At 43.6% G+C, this 17,629-nt stretch overlaps 1 protein-coding gene across 5 annotated transcripts; it reads left to right on the top strand.

The window, feature by feature from the left end:
- The first annotated feature begins 894 nt into the window (after positions 1-894).
- LOC115504274 (zinc finger protein 709-like) lies at positions 895-17,087 on the top strand. 5 transcript variants are annotated; one of them, XM_030301182.1, is made up of 5 exons: positions 895-1,033; positions 12,005-12,131; positions 12,327-12,399; positions 13,146-14,053; positions 15,271-17,087. In XM_030301182.1, exons 1-5 carry the CDS (start codon positions 1,031-1,033, stop codon positions 15,288-15,290), a joined length of 1,131 nt encoding a protein of 376 aa, XP_030157042.1. In that variant the 5' UTR covers positions 895-1,030; the 3' UTR covers positions 15,291-17,087. The 5 variants fall into 5 exon arrangements, with proteins under 5 accessions (XP_030157042.1, XP_030157008.1, XP_030156999.1 ...); XM_030301148.1 differs by having other exon boundaries at positions 13,146-14,065; XM_030301139.1 differs by lacking the exon at positions 15,271-17,087 and adding an exon at positions 5,255-5,842 and having other exon boundaries at positions 13,146-14,819.
- The last annotated feature ends 542 nt before the right edge of the window (positions 17,088-17,629 follow it).

The following is a 17,629-nucleotide window of genomic DNA, read 5'->3' as shown; positions in this document are numbered from 1 at the left end:
TTCAAATAAGTGGATATATGCATTAAGAGTTTTGCTTTCTAGGGGCGCCTGGGAGGCTCAGTCGGTTAAGCTTCCCGCTTCAGCTCAGGTCATGGTCTGGCGGTTAGTGAGTACAAGCCCCACGTTGGATCTGTGCTGACAGCTCAGAGCCTGAAGTCTGCTTTCGATTCTGTGTCTCCTTCTCTCTCCGCCCCTCCCCTGCTCACACTCTGTCTCTCTCTCTCTCAAAAATAAATAAGCATTAAAAAAATTAAAATAAGCACTTTTTAAATTAAAAAAAGAGTTTTGCAATCCAATCTCTTAAGCATATCAATACTTTCCAAGAACGTCCCATGTTTACATAACTTTTTGTTTCTTGTTATATCAGTTAAAACAGTAATCGAATTACCTTATAGGGGTATTCTAGCCTTTTATATATCAAGGTTCTCTAAATATACATTCAAACGATGACCTAAAAATAAATTTTCTTTCAGTGTAAAACGTACACTTGAGAATTTAGTCAATGCCTCTTACAACTGTGGTTGGTCTTTCGAAGAGTCCCTGCCCCCAGCTGAGACTGGGGCTCCAATTTTCCATCCCAGCCAATAGGCTTGGAAGGCAATAGGCTTTTTAAACTATGAAATAAGGATGGGGAAGCATCGGGTGGAAGCCCCAACGCTGTCAATAGTCAACGATCAAAATGGAACCAGGTGACTTTTAAGGGTCTGTACTTGCAAAGAAGGGTCACAGTTCCAGGAGCGGCTCCCAGCAGCGGGCGTTCCACGGACTCCTTACCTCTGGCCTGCTGTCACTCGGGAGGGAGTGGGTGGGCCTTGCAACCTGTCCAATCAGGGGAGACGTCAGGGCAAGGGGGTGGGGCGACGCTCCGCAGGCGCGCCGCCGGAGGCTTCTGGCTCCCGCCATTGTTTGGATCGCGGGTCGCCTGCGCTGAAGTCCTCCACGTCGCTGTGCCTCGGGTTCTGTCTTGCTGAGCCCTGGACCTTCCTCGGAAATCGTAGGTAGGACGCCGGGAGACACAGGAAAGCTAGAAATGGTGAGTGGGCAGGCCCGGGCTTCCGGAGAGGGGGGCGGAGTGCTGGGTGGAACTGGCCGGAGCTGGCCGTGGCGTGAACTGGCCTCCTCGCGGACGACTCTGAACCGTGCGCACCCGTTGGTGGCGCCGCTCGGACCTCAGTCCCGTCCGCGCGTGGCCGGGGGCTGGGCCGGCCGCCGGCACCCCGACGACCTGTGCGGTCCCTGTGCGCGGCAGCTTCGGCCTTCGAGCCTCGGGACAGCTCCGCGCCCGCAGCTCCGCGTCTCTCCAGATGGTGCGGTGACCGTGGTGACAGGGGGCAATCGTGACCGGCTCTCTGGTGTCCGTGCGCGGGAGATGCTAAGTATGGCCTTTGGGGTCTCCATTCCCTCCTTTCTCTTCAGAGGGGACCGGCTTTCTCCTGAGTTTTCCAAAATTTGGGGAAACCGTGAAATCCACGAGCCTGTCGCGGCACCGTCGCCCCACCCACCCCCCGCCCCCCGCCGCGCCCAGCTCTCCCTAGGACTGGCATTCGTTGCCTAAATTAACTTCCAAATCCCTCCTGGCCCGCATCCCTCCTCCAGTTCACAGCGTCATTATGAACTATTCGTTCTCTATGGTGCCTTTTAAACAAACAGACCCGAGGGGCGCCTGGGTGGCTCAGTCGGTTGAGCGTCCGACTTCGGCTCAGGTCATGACCTCGCGGTCCGTGGGTTCGAGCCCCGCGTCGGGCTCTGGGCTGACAGCTCAGAACTTGGAGCCTGTTTCGGGTTCTCTGTCTCCCTCTTTCTCTGACCCTCCCCTGTTCATATTCTCTCTCTCTCTCTCTCTCTCTCTCTCTCTCTCTCTCTCTCTCTCTGTCTCAAAAATAAATAAAATGTTAAAAAAAAAAAAGTTTTAAACAGACCCGATACTTAATTTGTTGATCATTTTCCCGCTGTCAGTGGATGGCTCTTTTAAAAGGGTGTAGTTTTTTGTTCCTGGATATTTTACGGAATAGAAAAGTAGCGAATAACTGCCCGGTACAACGTGGTATGAAATCCTTGTGTCTCTCCCCCCAGGATCTTTCCTGGGCACAGACATCCTATGGGAAGTCCTCTGGGTAGCGGTTCCTCTTTGAAACTTTACTGGGTGATGTGCCGACAGCACAGCCCCTCCCTCCCTTGGTTTGTCACATTTGAAACATTTCTTGAATTAATTTTAGTCTTGGGGCGCCTGGGTGGCTCAGTCGTCGGTTAAGCGGCCGACTTCGGCTCAGGTCACGATCTCATGGTCCGTGAGTTCAAGCCCCGTGTCGGGCTCTGTGCTGACAGCTCAGAGCCTGGAGCCTGCTTCGGATTCTGTGTCTCCCTCTCTCTCTGACCCTCCCCCATTCATGCTCTGTCTCTCTCTGTCTCAAAAATAAATAAACATTTAAAAAAATTAAAAAAAAATTAATTTTAGTCTCAAGTTTTTCAGTGAATAAAAACGTATTTAATCCATACAACGCGAAAAGCAGTTGTGAAGTATTTCCAAAGAGTCAAGAAAGGAGTGAATTTCAGAAAAAAAAAAAATTTCTGGGGTTACACCTCAGGTATTATTATTATTATTTTTTTATTTATTATTTTTTTTTTTTACTTTTTCTGTCCCTTGAGTGTGCTACTGATATTCTGAGGTCTGTTCTTTGATTTGGAGGAGTTGGGATGAATTTCCAAGGCTTAGACTTGCAGACCTGTGGTGTTCAACTACGATTCATAGCTTGTAAAGCAGTTTGTTCTCATGGAAATAATTAACGTCTTATTATTTTTTTAGTTTTTGTGAATGCGGTTCATACTTGGGAGGTTTCTTGTTGAGCCAGTTTATTAAGGGCCTTACAGTTTTGTTTTGTTTTTTCCCTCTCCTTTCCACATAAACACTGGGTTTGAGTGATTTGCTGGATTGTTCCAACACTGGGTTGATGTCATTTAAAATATCTCTGGTGGTGCGAATAAATAAAAGATAAAATAAAATAAAATAAAATAAGATAAAATAAGATAAAATAAGATAAAATAAGATAAAATAAGATAAAATAAGATAAAATAAGATAAAATAAGATAAAATAAAATAAAATAAAATAATAAAATGTCTCTGATCTCTGGTGGTGCAGAGCAATGCCAGTGGCAGGCAGAGGCTTCAGGATGGTCTGTCTAAGCGTTGGCTCCCCCTTGAGGCTGCAAAAGGAAGTTCATGGTGCCCAGTTTTTCCTCCTGGAGCAGTACCTCCCCTGCGAGTGTGTGGGGCTTCCGGAGTTCATTCCCGTGGCTGCTCAGGTGTCCTTTCCACAGACTGACCCACCTCAGGACTTCTGTCTCCACCAGGGGAGTCTAGAATGGAAACTTTTTTTTTTTTTTTTAAGTAAGTGGGGCTTGAACTCATGAGCCCAAGCTCAAGAGACACCTGCTGTACCCACTGAGCCAAACAGGGGCCCCTGGAATGTGAAACCTCCCGAATGTGGCTTTCCTTCTATCCTGTGGGAAGCAGGCTGCTCATAAGAGCTGATTCTGATCTTTCTTTCCTTTGGGTTCCTTTGCTGCTTGAACAGTACAGCCCTTTGGCTCTGGTTTCCTTTGGCACTTGGGCTCAGAAACTCTTAAGTTGATTGAGAGGTAACGTGAGGAAAGCAAGAAAATTGTGGAACTAAGTAGAATCTGCTCTGTTTAGGCAAGAGAACCTCAACATGTGAGAGGCGTTCAGTTAAGTTTTCTTAAGGTCATTTAAACATTTTTTTAATGTTTATTTTTGAGGGATAGAAAAAGCACGCACGGGAGGGGCAGAGGATCTGAAGCGGGCTCTGCACTGACAGCAACGAGCCTGACGCGGGGCTGGAACTCACGAACCGTGAGATCATGACCTGAGCTACAGTTGGACGCTTCACTGACTGAGCCACCCAGATGCTCCTGAAGGTCATCTTTCATTTTTGGATCAGTTAGTGAATGCACTTTTCCCGAAAGAACATTGACATTTAACAGGCTAAAGCAAATGAATTTCTATTTCAATTGATGTGAGGAAACCTACCCAAAGTTTATGTAAATATTTGAAAATCCAGTGCATTGAAGGAGCTAAGCTCAAATTCCTAAAATATTGTAATAAGCTACTTACTCCTGGAAAATACCTGGAGTGTGATACAGGGGGGAAGGACAGACTGATACTCTGTGTCCTTCCAGTTAGGCGTTTGAAAGTTTTCATTTTGTATGGTTTACACTTTTGTAAACTTTAGTGTTTAGTTATATTGTCAAATGGTTTCCTGTGTATAAAAGTTAAAATGAAATCAAGACTATGAGTGTAATATACGTAAATTTCTCTATATTTTTTTAAGTAAATTTGTAAGATAGGGAAGTGTGACTTAAGGAAATCACTGTGAACAAATCCTAGTTCCTTCCAACACTGTGAAGCCCAGCCACCCCCAAATACACAGTTTTAATCATTTCTTGAGCCTCGTGTTAGGGTTTCTTTATATTCAACAAGCAATTGCGAATGCATATTTTTCTTAACCTATGTTTGTCCTTGTAATGAGCAGTCAGACTTTGCATTTTTGGATATTTTAGTTCTGACAGCTTAAGCCTCTCCCTGCCCTCTCCACTCCCACCTTCCTTGCTCCTTGTGCTCCCCGCTGGATGAGCTGATGAGAAAGCCTGGGTGGTCTCTCCTCTAGAACAGGTAGGAGATTCCAACCAGAAAAGCCCCGCCTGTGTGCAGAACTCTTGCCCCCGCCCACTCCCCAACCCCAATGGACTCCTTACCCGGCCAGGCTCATTTCTGTTCTCCTGAAGCCATTTCAGAGCTGCCTTAGCAGGCAGCCTTGCCCTGAGAGCTCTGTTATGTGAGTCCTAAGCCTTTTCCGACTGTCTGGGTGTCTGTGTACAGTGTTGTTGGGGCTGCATCGCCATTCGCCTCAATTTCTGAACCACTTCTCGGCAGGTACCATAACAGTTGGCACCGTGAGCAGCGTGTCCACATGTGACCACCATTCCATGGGTCTGTCCTCTCTTGCTGTAAGTTGCTCCCTGATGGTGGCATGTACTGCCGGGGGCTGGTGAGCTCGTGCTGTGACCTGTGCTGTCCTGTGCTGCGTCAGTGACCCGGCAAGCCTCAGTTCTAGACTGAGCCAACCGGAGTTGGCAGTTGTGAGAATTTCTAGGCTTTTGGGAGCAGGACTGTCGGATTGGGACCCTCCTTAAAGTGGTCCTGGGTCAATGTCTTTGCTGGTTTCTCTCCCTGTGTTAGAGTGAAGCTGTGACAGAGGCTGGGTTGGCCCCTGTATATACCCTGTGGAAAGAGGTGGCCTCATTCAGCGTTTACTCCAGGGAGAGCAGACATTTGGAAAGAGAAAGAAGAAAGGGTGAAAGGCAGCCAGTAAGTGGTGGGCTGAGTCCACACTCCGAATACCAGATGGTTGAATGGGACCTTTGAGTACCTCTGCTGCTCCTGCCCCTGCCTCTTCTGCAAGAAATATCCTGACTCTGCGGATTTGAGAGGACAGCATCCATGGCACCCTTTGACACAGCAATGGAATTGGTTCAAAGCTGACTTAAGCTCCTTGTCCTTAAAGCAACCAGTCCCCATGAAAGCAACCAGTTATCATGGGGAAGGCTCCTAACCCTGATGGCACTGATTTGAGACTCTCAGGAGGAAACCGTTTATAAACACCAGGGTAGAAAGGCACCCCCTCTGCCAAAGTATATCCAGGGACAAAGAAAACAAAAGAGGGATGCTCGAGGAAGGGACTAATAGATAAAGTACTGAAACAGAGGACCACAATTTGACTGAATTGGAAATCCAAAATGTACAAAAAGAATTTATACAACAGAACAGGTAAGAATTCACTGCTTGGCTTTTCAGCCTCTACAACATAAGTTCTGGATCAATTTTGCTATCTAATGTAATGCGCTAACTCAAGAACCTTTAAGCAGTCAGTCCATACTAGGTCTCAAATTGTAGCTATACCTGGGATCCCACTCCCGTTTAAGCAGGGTACCCCTGATGGTCTCATGGCAGTCACTGAATAGGATATAGGGGAAAAACAGCACAGCTGTTTCTTCTTGACCGTCAGAACTATGGTCTTGTCGAAATCCTCCATGGACACAGCCCTGGTTGTTCTAAAAGACCCAGAGTGATCTAGGAAGCTCCGAACCAATGATTCATAAATTAAAATTAAATAAAGCCATTGGCACTTATAAATTATCTTGACAAAATGGGACCTCACGGACTGTGCCCTCTAAATTGAGTAGTTAATATGGCTCAACATAAATTGCTCAGGCCCTTGAAGGAATGAAACCACATATAAAACCTGTTTAGCGAGGGGCTGTTATTCCCAGTGCTTCTCCTTTGAACAGCTGAATTTGACCTATTCTTATCCGGAATGAATGAATGACACCTCACAGTGGATTACTGTAACCTCGTAAATGTGGTCACGCCCAACAGAGGTCTATATCCAGTCTCCAACTTTATGGAAATTACTGACTCAACCAATCAACAACTGGGTAAACTTGCTGTCACAGATTTGGCTGGGTCTGTTCTGTTCAGTGTTTATCTCAAGAGCAGTTGCCTTCACTTTGAAGGGACATAATATACCTTTACTGGGTTATCCTCATGGATCTTCAACAGCTTTGCGTTCCCACACAATTGTAGGCAAGATCTGAACTGCATCCTTGTTTCTACAAGAACACAGGTGTCACGTTATATTAATGAACTCCTCCTCCTCCTCTGAGAACATACTAGACAGACAAATATTGAGAAAAGGAGCTAGCAAAATTTGGATGGGACATTGTCATGCATAAAATGTGAGGCCCGGTCAACCATGTTATTGTACCGGAACTTGTTTGATCATCTGACACCTGCTCCTTCTCTAACATCATGAGGAAATAGCTGTTCTCCCTAGCAATACCCCCAACCTCAACGATGTTCTTTTGTTGTTCCGGAAGTAACATATTCCTTGTTTACAAATTTTACTTGAACCCATTTATGCTGTTATTTACAAATGGGCACCTGTACCTCAAAAGGCTGGAGGTTTTCAAATTGCCATTGAACTGGCACTCCTGATCGTGCCCACAGAGACTTCTTCACTGTAGATGATTCATTGGCCTCCTTTCACGCCTCCTGGAATTACCCATGATGGCCTTGGAAAAGGCCTGCTCTGTTACCAGCTTGAGACATTATGGGGCAAACCTTGGACCTATGAGATAGCCGCCTGCGGGAGGGGGTGACCTATTCTCTGCTCCATCTCTTGCAAGATGTCTTAGTACTGAAATAAACCCCTCCCTTTCCCAGGCCCCTGGCCTCCCCGAGATGCTCCATAGGAGTACCTGAGTGAAAAGCAATGGTAGTCCGTAGACTTTAGGTATGACATCACCACATTTGTACATGGTGGAGCATAGGCAGAATTGCTCCTTTTTTTTTTAATTAATTAATTTAGAGAGAGAGCGAGAGAGAGAGAGAGAGAGAGAGAGAGAGAGAATCCCAAGTAGGCTCCGCACTGTCAGCACAGAGTCCAACACGGGGCTCGAACTCACAAACCGTGAGATCATGACCTGGGCCGAAGCTGGACACTCAACCAACTGAGCCACCCAGGCGCCCCAGAGTTGTTGCTTTTTATGTCCTAATTGGGATGTCTCACTAATAACTGGACCCAGTGGTCATTACTACTGACCACACATCCAGTAGTCATTTTAGCACCAGGCAACAAGACATTATCTTCATCTGTTGACTAGTCTCGAGTGATTCTCTGAGTTGCCCCTTTGAGGTGAAAAGATTCTAGGAATCTTATGCCTCCCCCATCCCCAGTGTAAATCAAAGTAACACTTGTCCCTACATATACTAAGGCCAGAATACAAGACCTTGCCAGGACACTTATCTAGTTACTGACAGTAACAAAGACAGACATTTCATTTCTCAAAGTATACTGTGCTGGGTGCTCTAACAAGGCATTCAGTGGAAGTTGTTTCTCCTCCCTTCCAAGTCTCGGTGCAGGCTTCATAGAGCACCATAATGGCTTACTGAAATAAGTTGAAATTCATTCAATGAAAGATGGTCTATGCTTCTCATGGATCAGTTATCAGGTGTGAATATTAATGTGTCTGTCTTTTTCTTTTCCTAGTAGACTTTTTTAACTTTAAGAGAATTTTAACAGAAAATTTAATCAGAAAATACAGAGGCTTCCCACATAATCCCTCTGCCTTGACAAGGTTTTTCCTATATTTTATATCTTGTATTGTTGTAATACCCTTGTTCCATTTGTTGAACCAACTTTGATGCATGAAAGTCCTTATTTTACAATTAAGGTTGACGCTGTGTCATATAGTCTCAGGTCTTTAGCTAATGTGAAATGATGTGTCTCCATCATTTCTGTATCATATAGAATACTTTCACTCTTCTGAAAATCTCCTATTCCCTACCTCATCATTCATCCCTCCCTCCCACCCCATATCCTGGTAACCAGAGATCTTTTAATGACTTTTAATTTTCTCTTTTCTGAAATGTCATTCCCTTGGAATCATTCAGTGTGTAGCCTTGTCATATGGTTTTCCTGCACTTAGAAATATGACTTAAGGGGCGTCTGGGTGGCTCAGTCGGTTAAGCGTCCAGCTTCAGCCCAGGTCATGATCTCACAGTTCGTGGGTTTGAGCCTCACATTGGGCTCTGTGCTAACAGAACAGAGCCTGGAGCCTGCTTCAGAGTCTGTGTCTCCCTCTCTGCCCCTCCCCTGCTCACGCTCTGTCTCTGTCTCTCTCTCAAAACTGAATAAACTTAAAAAAAAAAGAAATATGATTTAAAATTTTCCTCATGTCTCTTGGCTTGATGAGCTCATTTCTTTCATCACTGAAGAATATTTCATCCTGTGGATGCACCAGTGATATTTTCTATCAGTTCACCTATTGAAATTATCTTGGTTCCATGTAAGTCATGACAAGTATGCATAAAGCTCCTATAAACATTTACATGTAGGGTTTTTATGAACCTAAGTTTTCAGCTCCTTTATGTATATTTGAAATGTATAATTGCTACATAGTCTGGTAAATGTGGCCTTAGTGTTAAGAAATTGCCTTTCTTCCAAAGGAGGTATATCATTTTCTGTTTCCACCAGCAATGAATGAGGTCACCTGTTGCTTTCCATTTTTCCAATTGTTTGGTGTTCTGAGTGTTTTTTTTTTTTTTTTAATGTTTATTTATTTTTGAGACAGAGAGAGACAGAGCATGAACGGGGGAGGGTCAGAGAGAGAGGGAGACAGAATCCGAAGCAGGCTCCAGACTCTGAGCCGTCAGCACAGAGCCCGACGCGGGGTTCGAACTCACGGAACGTGAGATCATGACCTGAGCCGAAGTTGGATGCTCAACCGACTGAGCCACCCAGGGGCCCCAGCTCTAAGTGTTTTTAATGTTAGTGTTTGATGCCAGTCCCTTATCAGATAAGTGACTTCCAAAGATTTTCTGCCAGATTATTGCTTGTGTTTTCATTCTGTTAACTTGCTTCACTAAGTAGCTTTTCATTGTAATGAAGTCCAAGGTATTTTCTTCTTTCTTAAATCTTGCTTTTTTTTTCTTTTTTAAATAATCTCTACACCCAACATGAGGCTCAAACTCACTACCCTGAGATCAAGAGTTGCATACTCCACGGACTAAGCCAGCCAGGTGCCCCTGCTCTTGTTTTCTTAAAAATTAATCACCGGGGCGCCTGGGTGGCGCAGTCGGTTAAGCGTCCGACTTCAGCCAGGTCACGATCTCGCGGTCCGGGAGTTCGAGCCCCGCGTCGGGCTCTGGGCTGACCGCTCAGAGCCTGGAGCCTGTTTCCGATTCTGTGTCTCCCTCTCTCTCTGCCCCTCCCCCATTCATGCTCTGTCTCTCTCTGTCCCAAAAATGAATAAACGTTGAAAAAAAAAAATTAATCACCAAATACTACATCACCAGGATTTTCTATCTTAATCTTTTAGGAGTGTTAAAATTCTACAATATACCCTAAAATCTGTGATCAAATTTGAGTTAATTTTTGTGAAAGGTGTACAGTTTGTAGATTTGTTTTTTTGTATGCACATGTCCAGTTTTTTGGACATTATTTGTTGAAAAGACTGTTTCCCATGGAGTTAACTTTGGTTCTTTGTCAAAGATGTGTTCACTGTATTTGTGTAGATCTACAGAAAAGCAGTTGCCTTTTCTATACTAACTTTTTATCTTTTAGTTTTTCTCTTCTCAGTTCATGGGGTTTTCTTTGTTATTTGGAATTTTTTGACATTTTCTCAATTGACAATCTTGTCATATGACACAAAGACAGTTTTATTTCTTGCTTCTCCAAATGTATGCCTATTATTTTTTGTTATTTACCTTTTATTCCCCTTGTCTGAATGCATGAGCTAAGAATCCCAGTACAAGATTGTCTAAGTGTAGTGAGGGAGGACATTCTTGCCTTTGTTCTGAGGTTACCGGAAAGCACGTAGTTCTTTTAAGGTGATACGCTTACATATTTTTATTTATTTTATTTTTTTAATGTTTATTTATTTTTGAGACAGAGAGAGACAGAGCATGAACGGGGGAGGGTCAGAGAGAGAGAGAGAGAGAGAGGGAGACACAGAATCCGAAACAGGCTCCAGGCTCTGAGCTGTCAGCACAGAGCCCGATGCGGGGCTCGAACTCATGGACTGCGAGATCATGACCTGAGCCGAAGTCGGACGCTCAACCGACTGAGCCACCCAGGTGCCCCGGTGGTACACTTATATTAAACAAGATCCCAGTTGATGTAGAGGCACATGGGGTCAGTGGGGAAACATTCTCTTACCTCAGGGATTTGCTCTCAGTCTTTCAGTGAGCCTTTGTCCCTGGGCTTGACCTACTGTGATACAATGAGAAAGATGTGTGGTAAGTGTCCTCCGTTCCTAGCAAAAGCTCTTGAAGCCCTTGAGATTACTTGAGTGTTAATGGTGAAAGAATGTGTGTGTTTTTACATTTTATTTTTGAGGGAGAGAGACAGACAGTGTGTGAGCCATGAAGGGGCACAGAGAGAGAGGGAAACACAGAATCCAACTCAGGCTCCAGGCTCTGAGCTGTCAGCACAGAGCCTGACGCAGGGCTCGAACCCACAAACTGTGAGGTGTGACCTGAGCCGAAGTCTGGCGCTCAACTGACTGAGCCACCCAGGCGCCCCAGAATGTGTTTTGTTTAGTGAGGTTTTATGGTGGGGTTTTGGACACCTGAAATAGCCAACTTTGATTAAAACTTTAGAAAGTTGGGCTGCAGGTCCCAGCTTCTGGGTATAGGATAGGGGCTAGAGGCTGAGTTAATTACCAGTGTCCAGTGATTTAATAAATTGAATCCATGTAATGAAACCTCCATCAAAATTCTTTAAGACAGGATTCTGACGGTTTCTGTGTTGGTGAATCAATCCAGGTGCTGGAAGGTTGGCATGTCCCTAGTGGGGGTGAGTGCTTTGGATGCCCCACCCCCCATCTCCGTTCCCCTTACCATTGCCTTAACTTGTCCTATGTATTGCACCTTTTGCCTGTTCCTTATTTGTATGATTTATAGTAAACTGGTAATGGTAAATAAAGCATGTTGCTAAGCTCCTCAAAATCATTTCAGTAAATTACCAAACAGGGCAGAGTGTGGAGGGAATCTGTGAATTTGTAGTTTCCTGTAGAAATAGTAAACTGGGCTCCCCATTTATAGCTTGTATCTCAAATAGGGACAGTGTGTGGGACTGCTTTTTAAACTATGAGTCTGACTTAAACTCTGGGTAGTTTGTGTTAGAATTGGACACCTTTTTAGTGACATAGAATTGGAGAAGTGGCTTTGGAACAGGTACCACATATTTGGTATCAGGAGTGAGAGAACCCTATCATCTGCCCCACCTTTGGAGCAGAAAGGAAAGAAATACCTTTGTCCCCCCCGGTCACTTAGGCTCTGGGAGTCATATGGAACTTCTTATAAATTGAGTGTAGGTCTTCAGGGGTCTGTCTCATCCATCGTATGTACATATATGGGATTATTTAGGACTCGGTGGCCTTTGAGGATGTGACTGTGAAGTTCACCATGGAGGAGTGGGCCCTCCTGGATCCATCCCAGAAGAAACTCTACAGAGATGTGATGCAGGAAACCTTCAGGAACTTGGCCTCAATAGGTAGGGACGACAACATTTCTTGCTTACTAAGTCAATTAGAGATCCAGTGTAACTTGCTCCTCAGTGCTATTTTAAGGGAAAAAAATGGAAAGGGAATGTTTTTGTTAATAAACCTGCCATGATCATAACTTATCATGGACCTAGAATCTAGTAATTCTTCTATAAATTTTTATAATTTATAATGCTTTTTCCTAGTATGTATTTCAGAAGAAAAATGGGAAGTCTATGACAGCGAAGATCGGGATGAGAATCATGGGACACATCTAATGTGAGTAGCATTCACGTGGGAAAACAGGAGAATCTAGAGATGTGATGAAATTTTATTTTTAAGTTTTATTTATTTACATGATCGAGGGGCGCCTGGGTGGCGCAGTCGGTTAAGCGTCCGACTTCAGCCAGGTCACGATCTCGCGGTCCGTGAGTTCGAGCCCCGCGTCAGGCTCTGGGCTGATGGCTCAGAGCCTGGAGCCTGTTTCCGATTCTGTGTCTCCCTCTCTCTCTGCCCCTCGCCCGTTCATGCTCTGTCTCTCTCTGTCCCAAAAATAAATAAACGTTGAAAAAAAAAATTTATTTACATGATCGCTACACCCAGTGTGGGGCTCGAACTCGTGACCCCGAGATCAAGAGTCAGATGCTCTACCAACTAAGCCAGCCAGGTGCCCCCGTAAAATTTTAAAACCAAACAAATAAATTAGCCTGGATTTATTTAAATCCATTGATCCATAGGCTATTTTCATCAGTAGTTTTTTCCCACATGTGGCCGAGACGCACAGGTTTTGAAAGATGGTACGCCTGGAAACAGCATATAGAAATACCATTTATGAGTATTACTGTTTTGATAACAGCTAAGGTGGAGCCCTGTTGCAGAGCTTTTGGTATGTTCGCTTTCAAACAATCAAAATCTGCAGAAAACCTACATTTTCCTTGATGGTAACAAGTCACTGTCATAGTTATTAATAAACATAAGCTCATTAATAACCAAGCTATTAGTAATATGCTTCTCGTTTTTTACAGCAGTCAAATGGTAGGAAGACTCTGTAAATGTAAAGAATGTAGCCAGTATGAAGGAATCTTCGGCCAGATTCCAAATCAGAATCCGAAGAAGAGAACTCCTACTGGAATAAAACTAGGTAAATGGCCTTTGTGTGGACAGGTGTTCATGCATCATTCATCTTTTAACAAGCACCTGAGATCTCACGCTGGACACAAACTATATGAGTATCAAGAAGGTGAAGAGAAGCCTTATAAATGTAAGCGGTGTGGGAAATCCTTCAAGCATCGCCAATCCATTCGAATGCACGAAAGGTCACACGCTGGACAGAGACCCTATGAATGTAAGCACTGTGGGAAATCTTTCATTTGTCGCAATTACTTTCAAATTCATCAAAGGGCACACAGTGGGGAAAAGCCCTACAAATGTACAGAATGCGGTAAAACCTTTAGTTATTCAAGTAACTTACGTAAACACGAAAGGACTCATATCGGAGAGAAATCTAGTGAATGTAAGCAATGTGGAAAAGCTTTCAGTTGTGTCAGGTCCTTTCGAATACACGAAAGGATACACAGTGCAAAAAAGCCCAAGGAATGTACAAAATGTGGTAAAACCTTCAGTTACTCAAGTAATTTACATAAGCATGAGAGAAGTCATAATGGGGAGAAACTCTATGAACGTAAAGAAGGTGGGAAAGCCTTGCATTCTCTCACCAAATTTCGAACACCCGTGATCAAGCACGATGGAGATGGACTTTATAAATGTAAGGAGTGTGGGAAAGCCTTCAGGTGTCCCAAAAACTGTCGTAGTCATGAAATGACACACAGTGGAGTAAAGCCGTATGAATGTAAGGAATGTGGTAAAGCTTTCAGCTCTCCCAGGTCCCTTGGAAAACACAGAAGAATTCATACTGCAACGAAGCCTCACGAATGTAAGGAATGTGGTAAGGCTTTTCGTTATCCCAGTTCCCTTCGAAATCATGAAAGAACTCATACGGGGGAGAAACCTTATAAGTGTAAGGAATGTGGGAAAGCTTTTAGTTGTCCCAATTATTTTCGAATTCATGAAAGAACTCACACTGGAGTAAAACCATATGAATGTAAGCAGTGTGGAAGAGCTTTCAGTTGTCCCCAGTCCTTTCGGATACACGAAAAGACGCATAGCGCAGAAAAGCCCTATGAATGTGCAAAATGTGGTAAAGTCTTCAGGTACTCCAGTAACTTACGCAAACATGAGAGATCTCATACTGATGATAAACGCTATGAATGTAAACTATGTGGTAAGGCCTTCAGCAGTCACTATTATGTTCAAAAACATGAAAGAACTCACACTGGAGAAAAACCCTATGAATGTAAGGAATGTGGGAAAGGCTTCATTTTTCGCTCAGGTGTTCGATCGCACATGGTAATCCACACTGGAGATGGGCCTTATAAATGTAAGAAATGTAAAAAAGCATTTATTTCTCCCAGTTCGTTACGAACACATGAAAGAACTCACACTGGAGAGAAACCTTATCAATGTAAAACTTGTAGTAAAACCTTCAGTCTTACAAATTCCTTACGAAATCATGAAAGAACTCATACATGAGAGAAATGTATGTGGTAAAGCTTTTTCCTATTTTCCTATGAAAATAAGGAATGTGAGAAAGCAAAAGATTTGTTGCATAATCTTTCATGGACACGTAAGAATGCACACTGGAGGGGCGCCTGGGTGGCGCAGTCGGTTAAGCGTCCGACTTCAGCCAGGTCACGATCTCGCGGTCCGTGAGTTCGAGCCCCGCGTCGGGCTCTGGGCTGATGGCTCAGAGCCTGGAGCATGTTTCCGATTCTGTGTCTCCCTCTCTCTCTGCCCCTCCCCCGTTCATGCTCTGTCTCTCTCTGTCCCAAAAAATAAATAAACGTTGAAAAAAAAAAAATTAAAAAAAAAAAAAAAAGAATGCACACTGGAGAGGAATTGTAGAAATGTACAGAACGCAAGAAAGCCTTCAGTTGTCCTGTTTCCTTCAGAACTTACCAAAAGTCACAGTGGAGAGAATTCTATTGGTAATAAACAATGTGGGAAACCTTCACTTGCCCGCCATCACTAAACATCTCATTCCCCAGATTCATCCTGTATAACTAAAACATAAAAACTTTGTAATTTTTGCAGATATTTTCAAGGTGGTATGAAAGTTATATGGGAAAGAAATCATACTGAAGTAATATGGGTAAGCTCTTTGAACCTTCATGTATAATACTTCTGAAAATTCACAACATGAAAGAAATGTTATAATCGTTATACTGTATGGTCTTTATCAAGGATTCATTCTCTTGAGAGAGAGCGTGCACCCATGTGGTGGGGGAGGGGCAGAGGGAGAGGGAGAGAGAATTTTAAGGAGGCTACATGCCCAGCGTGGATGGATGTGAGGGTCGATCTCACAACCATGAGGTCATGACCTGAGTCAAAATCAAGTTGGATGCTTAACTAACTGAGCCACTCAGGCGCCCAAAGGATTCATTTGTAAAGTGATTCTCTGCACTGTGGATTTCTACTTACCTTTGAAAGCAGATATTGAAGTGAGATAATTAAGTAGGTACTCTTTAAGCAAGCGTTCCTAAGTTTAGTAAGTAATTTTTTTCCCGAGTAATATTATTGTGTTCTTATTTTGAAGTCTGTTGGCTCCGTGGGTTATTGAAGTGTATTTCTAATATGCAAGTAGGTTTAATTTTTATATGATTTTTAAGTTCTGTAAGGAGAGGAACATTGAAAAATAACACTTTCTTCCTTTTCCCTAGAGTCCTCCTGTGGGGCATGTACTCAATATGCTTTAGCCATTATTTCTATATTTCTACATTTCTTTATTAACACAGAGTTCCCCTTTCATTGACCTAAAGAGCCTCTTTCTGTTTTCCTTACCAACTTTCCTTTCCTTTCCTTACCAACTTACCATATAGTTGTCAATATGCAAAGTTCATCATACAGTCTTGTGAATTTGTCATTGCTTGTGGCTGGGATTTGGAGTATAGAGTTACATTAAGAATAAAGGTCTGTGTGAGGTAGAACAATAATAAATCTAGAGTTGGAGATGACCCTCCTTGATGCTGTTAATGTCAAAGTCAGTAATGTGAAGTATGTTTTCCAGTATCTGTTGCATTTATGTATCCGTGTTAGAATTCACTAAAGCCTAACCTACATGAAACTTGGAACACAGACGTGAAATAGGGTTAGGCACGTTTTTCAGCCACCTGTATAGACGCAGGTAGAAGCATAGGACTTCATGGACACCTGCTTCCAGCCTGTTTTCCTCATTCTTTTTTTCCTTTTTTCCCTGAGAATCCAGAATAATCTCAAAACCACCACCAAGTGCTTGACTTCCATTTGATCCCGGCAGTAGGCTTCTACAGTTGTGTCCAAAGTTCTACATCAGAGACCCGGCAGGGGTTAAAATTTCCAGCAAGCTCTCAGGTATCCACAAATTTAGGCTGTCATGGTTGAGAATGTTCTCTGAAGTGCCACCCCCTTCTTTCCTACATTTTACTCATATAAGGTCTAATGTGTATAGTAAACACCCTTTTCTGTTAATACCACGGTTGACTGTGTGTGTGTGTTTCCCCTGTGACTGCTGTAGTGGGCCAGTCCAGCAAAACTACATGGCCTTGTGCAGTGACTGCTGAGGGCCAGTCCTTCCGTGTGAGAATCAGCACCTTCCTCCTATCAGGCAGATTCTTTCTGGGTGTTTCACGTAATTCATAGTTGAGCATAATCCCTCGATATATTGTTAGTTATCTTGGTATGTGATTGAAAATGTGTGTATTTCTTCCTCTGATGAATTCATTTATAGTTTTTTCTTAGAAATACTTGGTTAATTTTAACAAGCACTTGTATGCTAATATGTGGTATGATGCTAGAGGATATACTGAAATGTCTTATTGTTTATTTAAAAAAACTTTGTTTTTTATTTATTTTGAGAGAGAAACAGAGCATGAGTGGGGGAGGGGCAGAGAGAGAGGGAGACACCGAATCTGAAACAGGCCTCAGGTCCTCGGCTCTCAGCACAGAGCCCCACGTGGGCTCAACCCACGAACCACGAGATCGTGACCTGAGCCGAAGTCAGACGCTTAACCAACTGAGCCACCCAGGCTCAGGCGCCCCTCAAATATTTTGTAATTATGGATTTTCAGATCAACTTTTGTAATTTTCTCCACTTAATCATTATATAAGTCAATATTATTGAGGCGCCTGGGTGGCACAGTCGGTTAGGTGTCCGACTTCCGCCCAGGTCATGATCTCACAGTTCGTGAGCTCGAGCCCCACGTCAGGCTCTGTGCTGACAGCTCGGAGCCTGGAGCCTGCATTCGGATTCTGTGTCTCCCTCTGTCTCTGCCCCTCCCCTGCTCATGCTCGCACTCTGTCTCTGTCAAAAATAAATTTAAAAAAAATGTTTTTTTTAAGTCAATATTATTGTGTGCATATAAATTTGAGTACATTTTTCTTAGGAAAATATTTAAAAATTCTTTTATACTTAGAA

The sequence above is a fragment of the Lynx canadensis genome, chromosome A2 (assembly GCF_007474595.2).
Source record: "Lynx canadensis isolate LIC74 chromosome A2, mLynCan4.pri.v2, whole genome shotgun sequence".
In the NCBI taxonomy this organism is placed as follows: Eukaryota; Metazoa; Chordata; class Mammalia; order Carnivora; family Felidae; genus Lynx; species Lynx canadensis.
The sequence above is the reverse complement of the archived record's forward strand: the minus strand, read 5'-3'. Positions and strand labels throughout refer to the sequence as shown.

Coding starts and splice junctions, on each gene's coding strand:
- LOC115504274 (XM_030301125.1), top strand. Junction 12,132..12,326: donor CAGGAACTTGGCCTCAATAG/GTAGGGACGACA, acceptor GCTTTTTCCTAG/TATGTATTTCAGAAGAAAAA. Junction 12,400..13,145: donor AATCATGGGACACATCTAAT/GTGAGTAGCATT, acceptor CGTTTTTTACAG/CAGTCAAATGGTAGGAAGAC.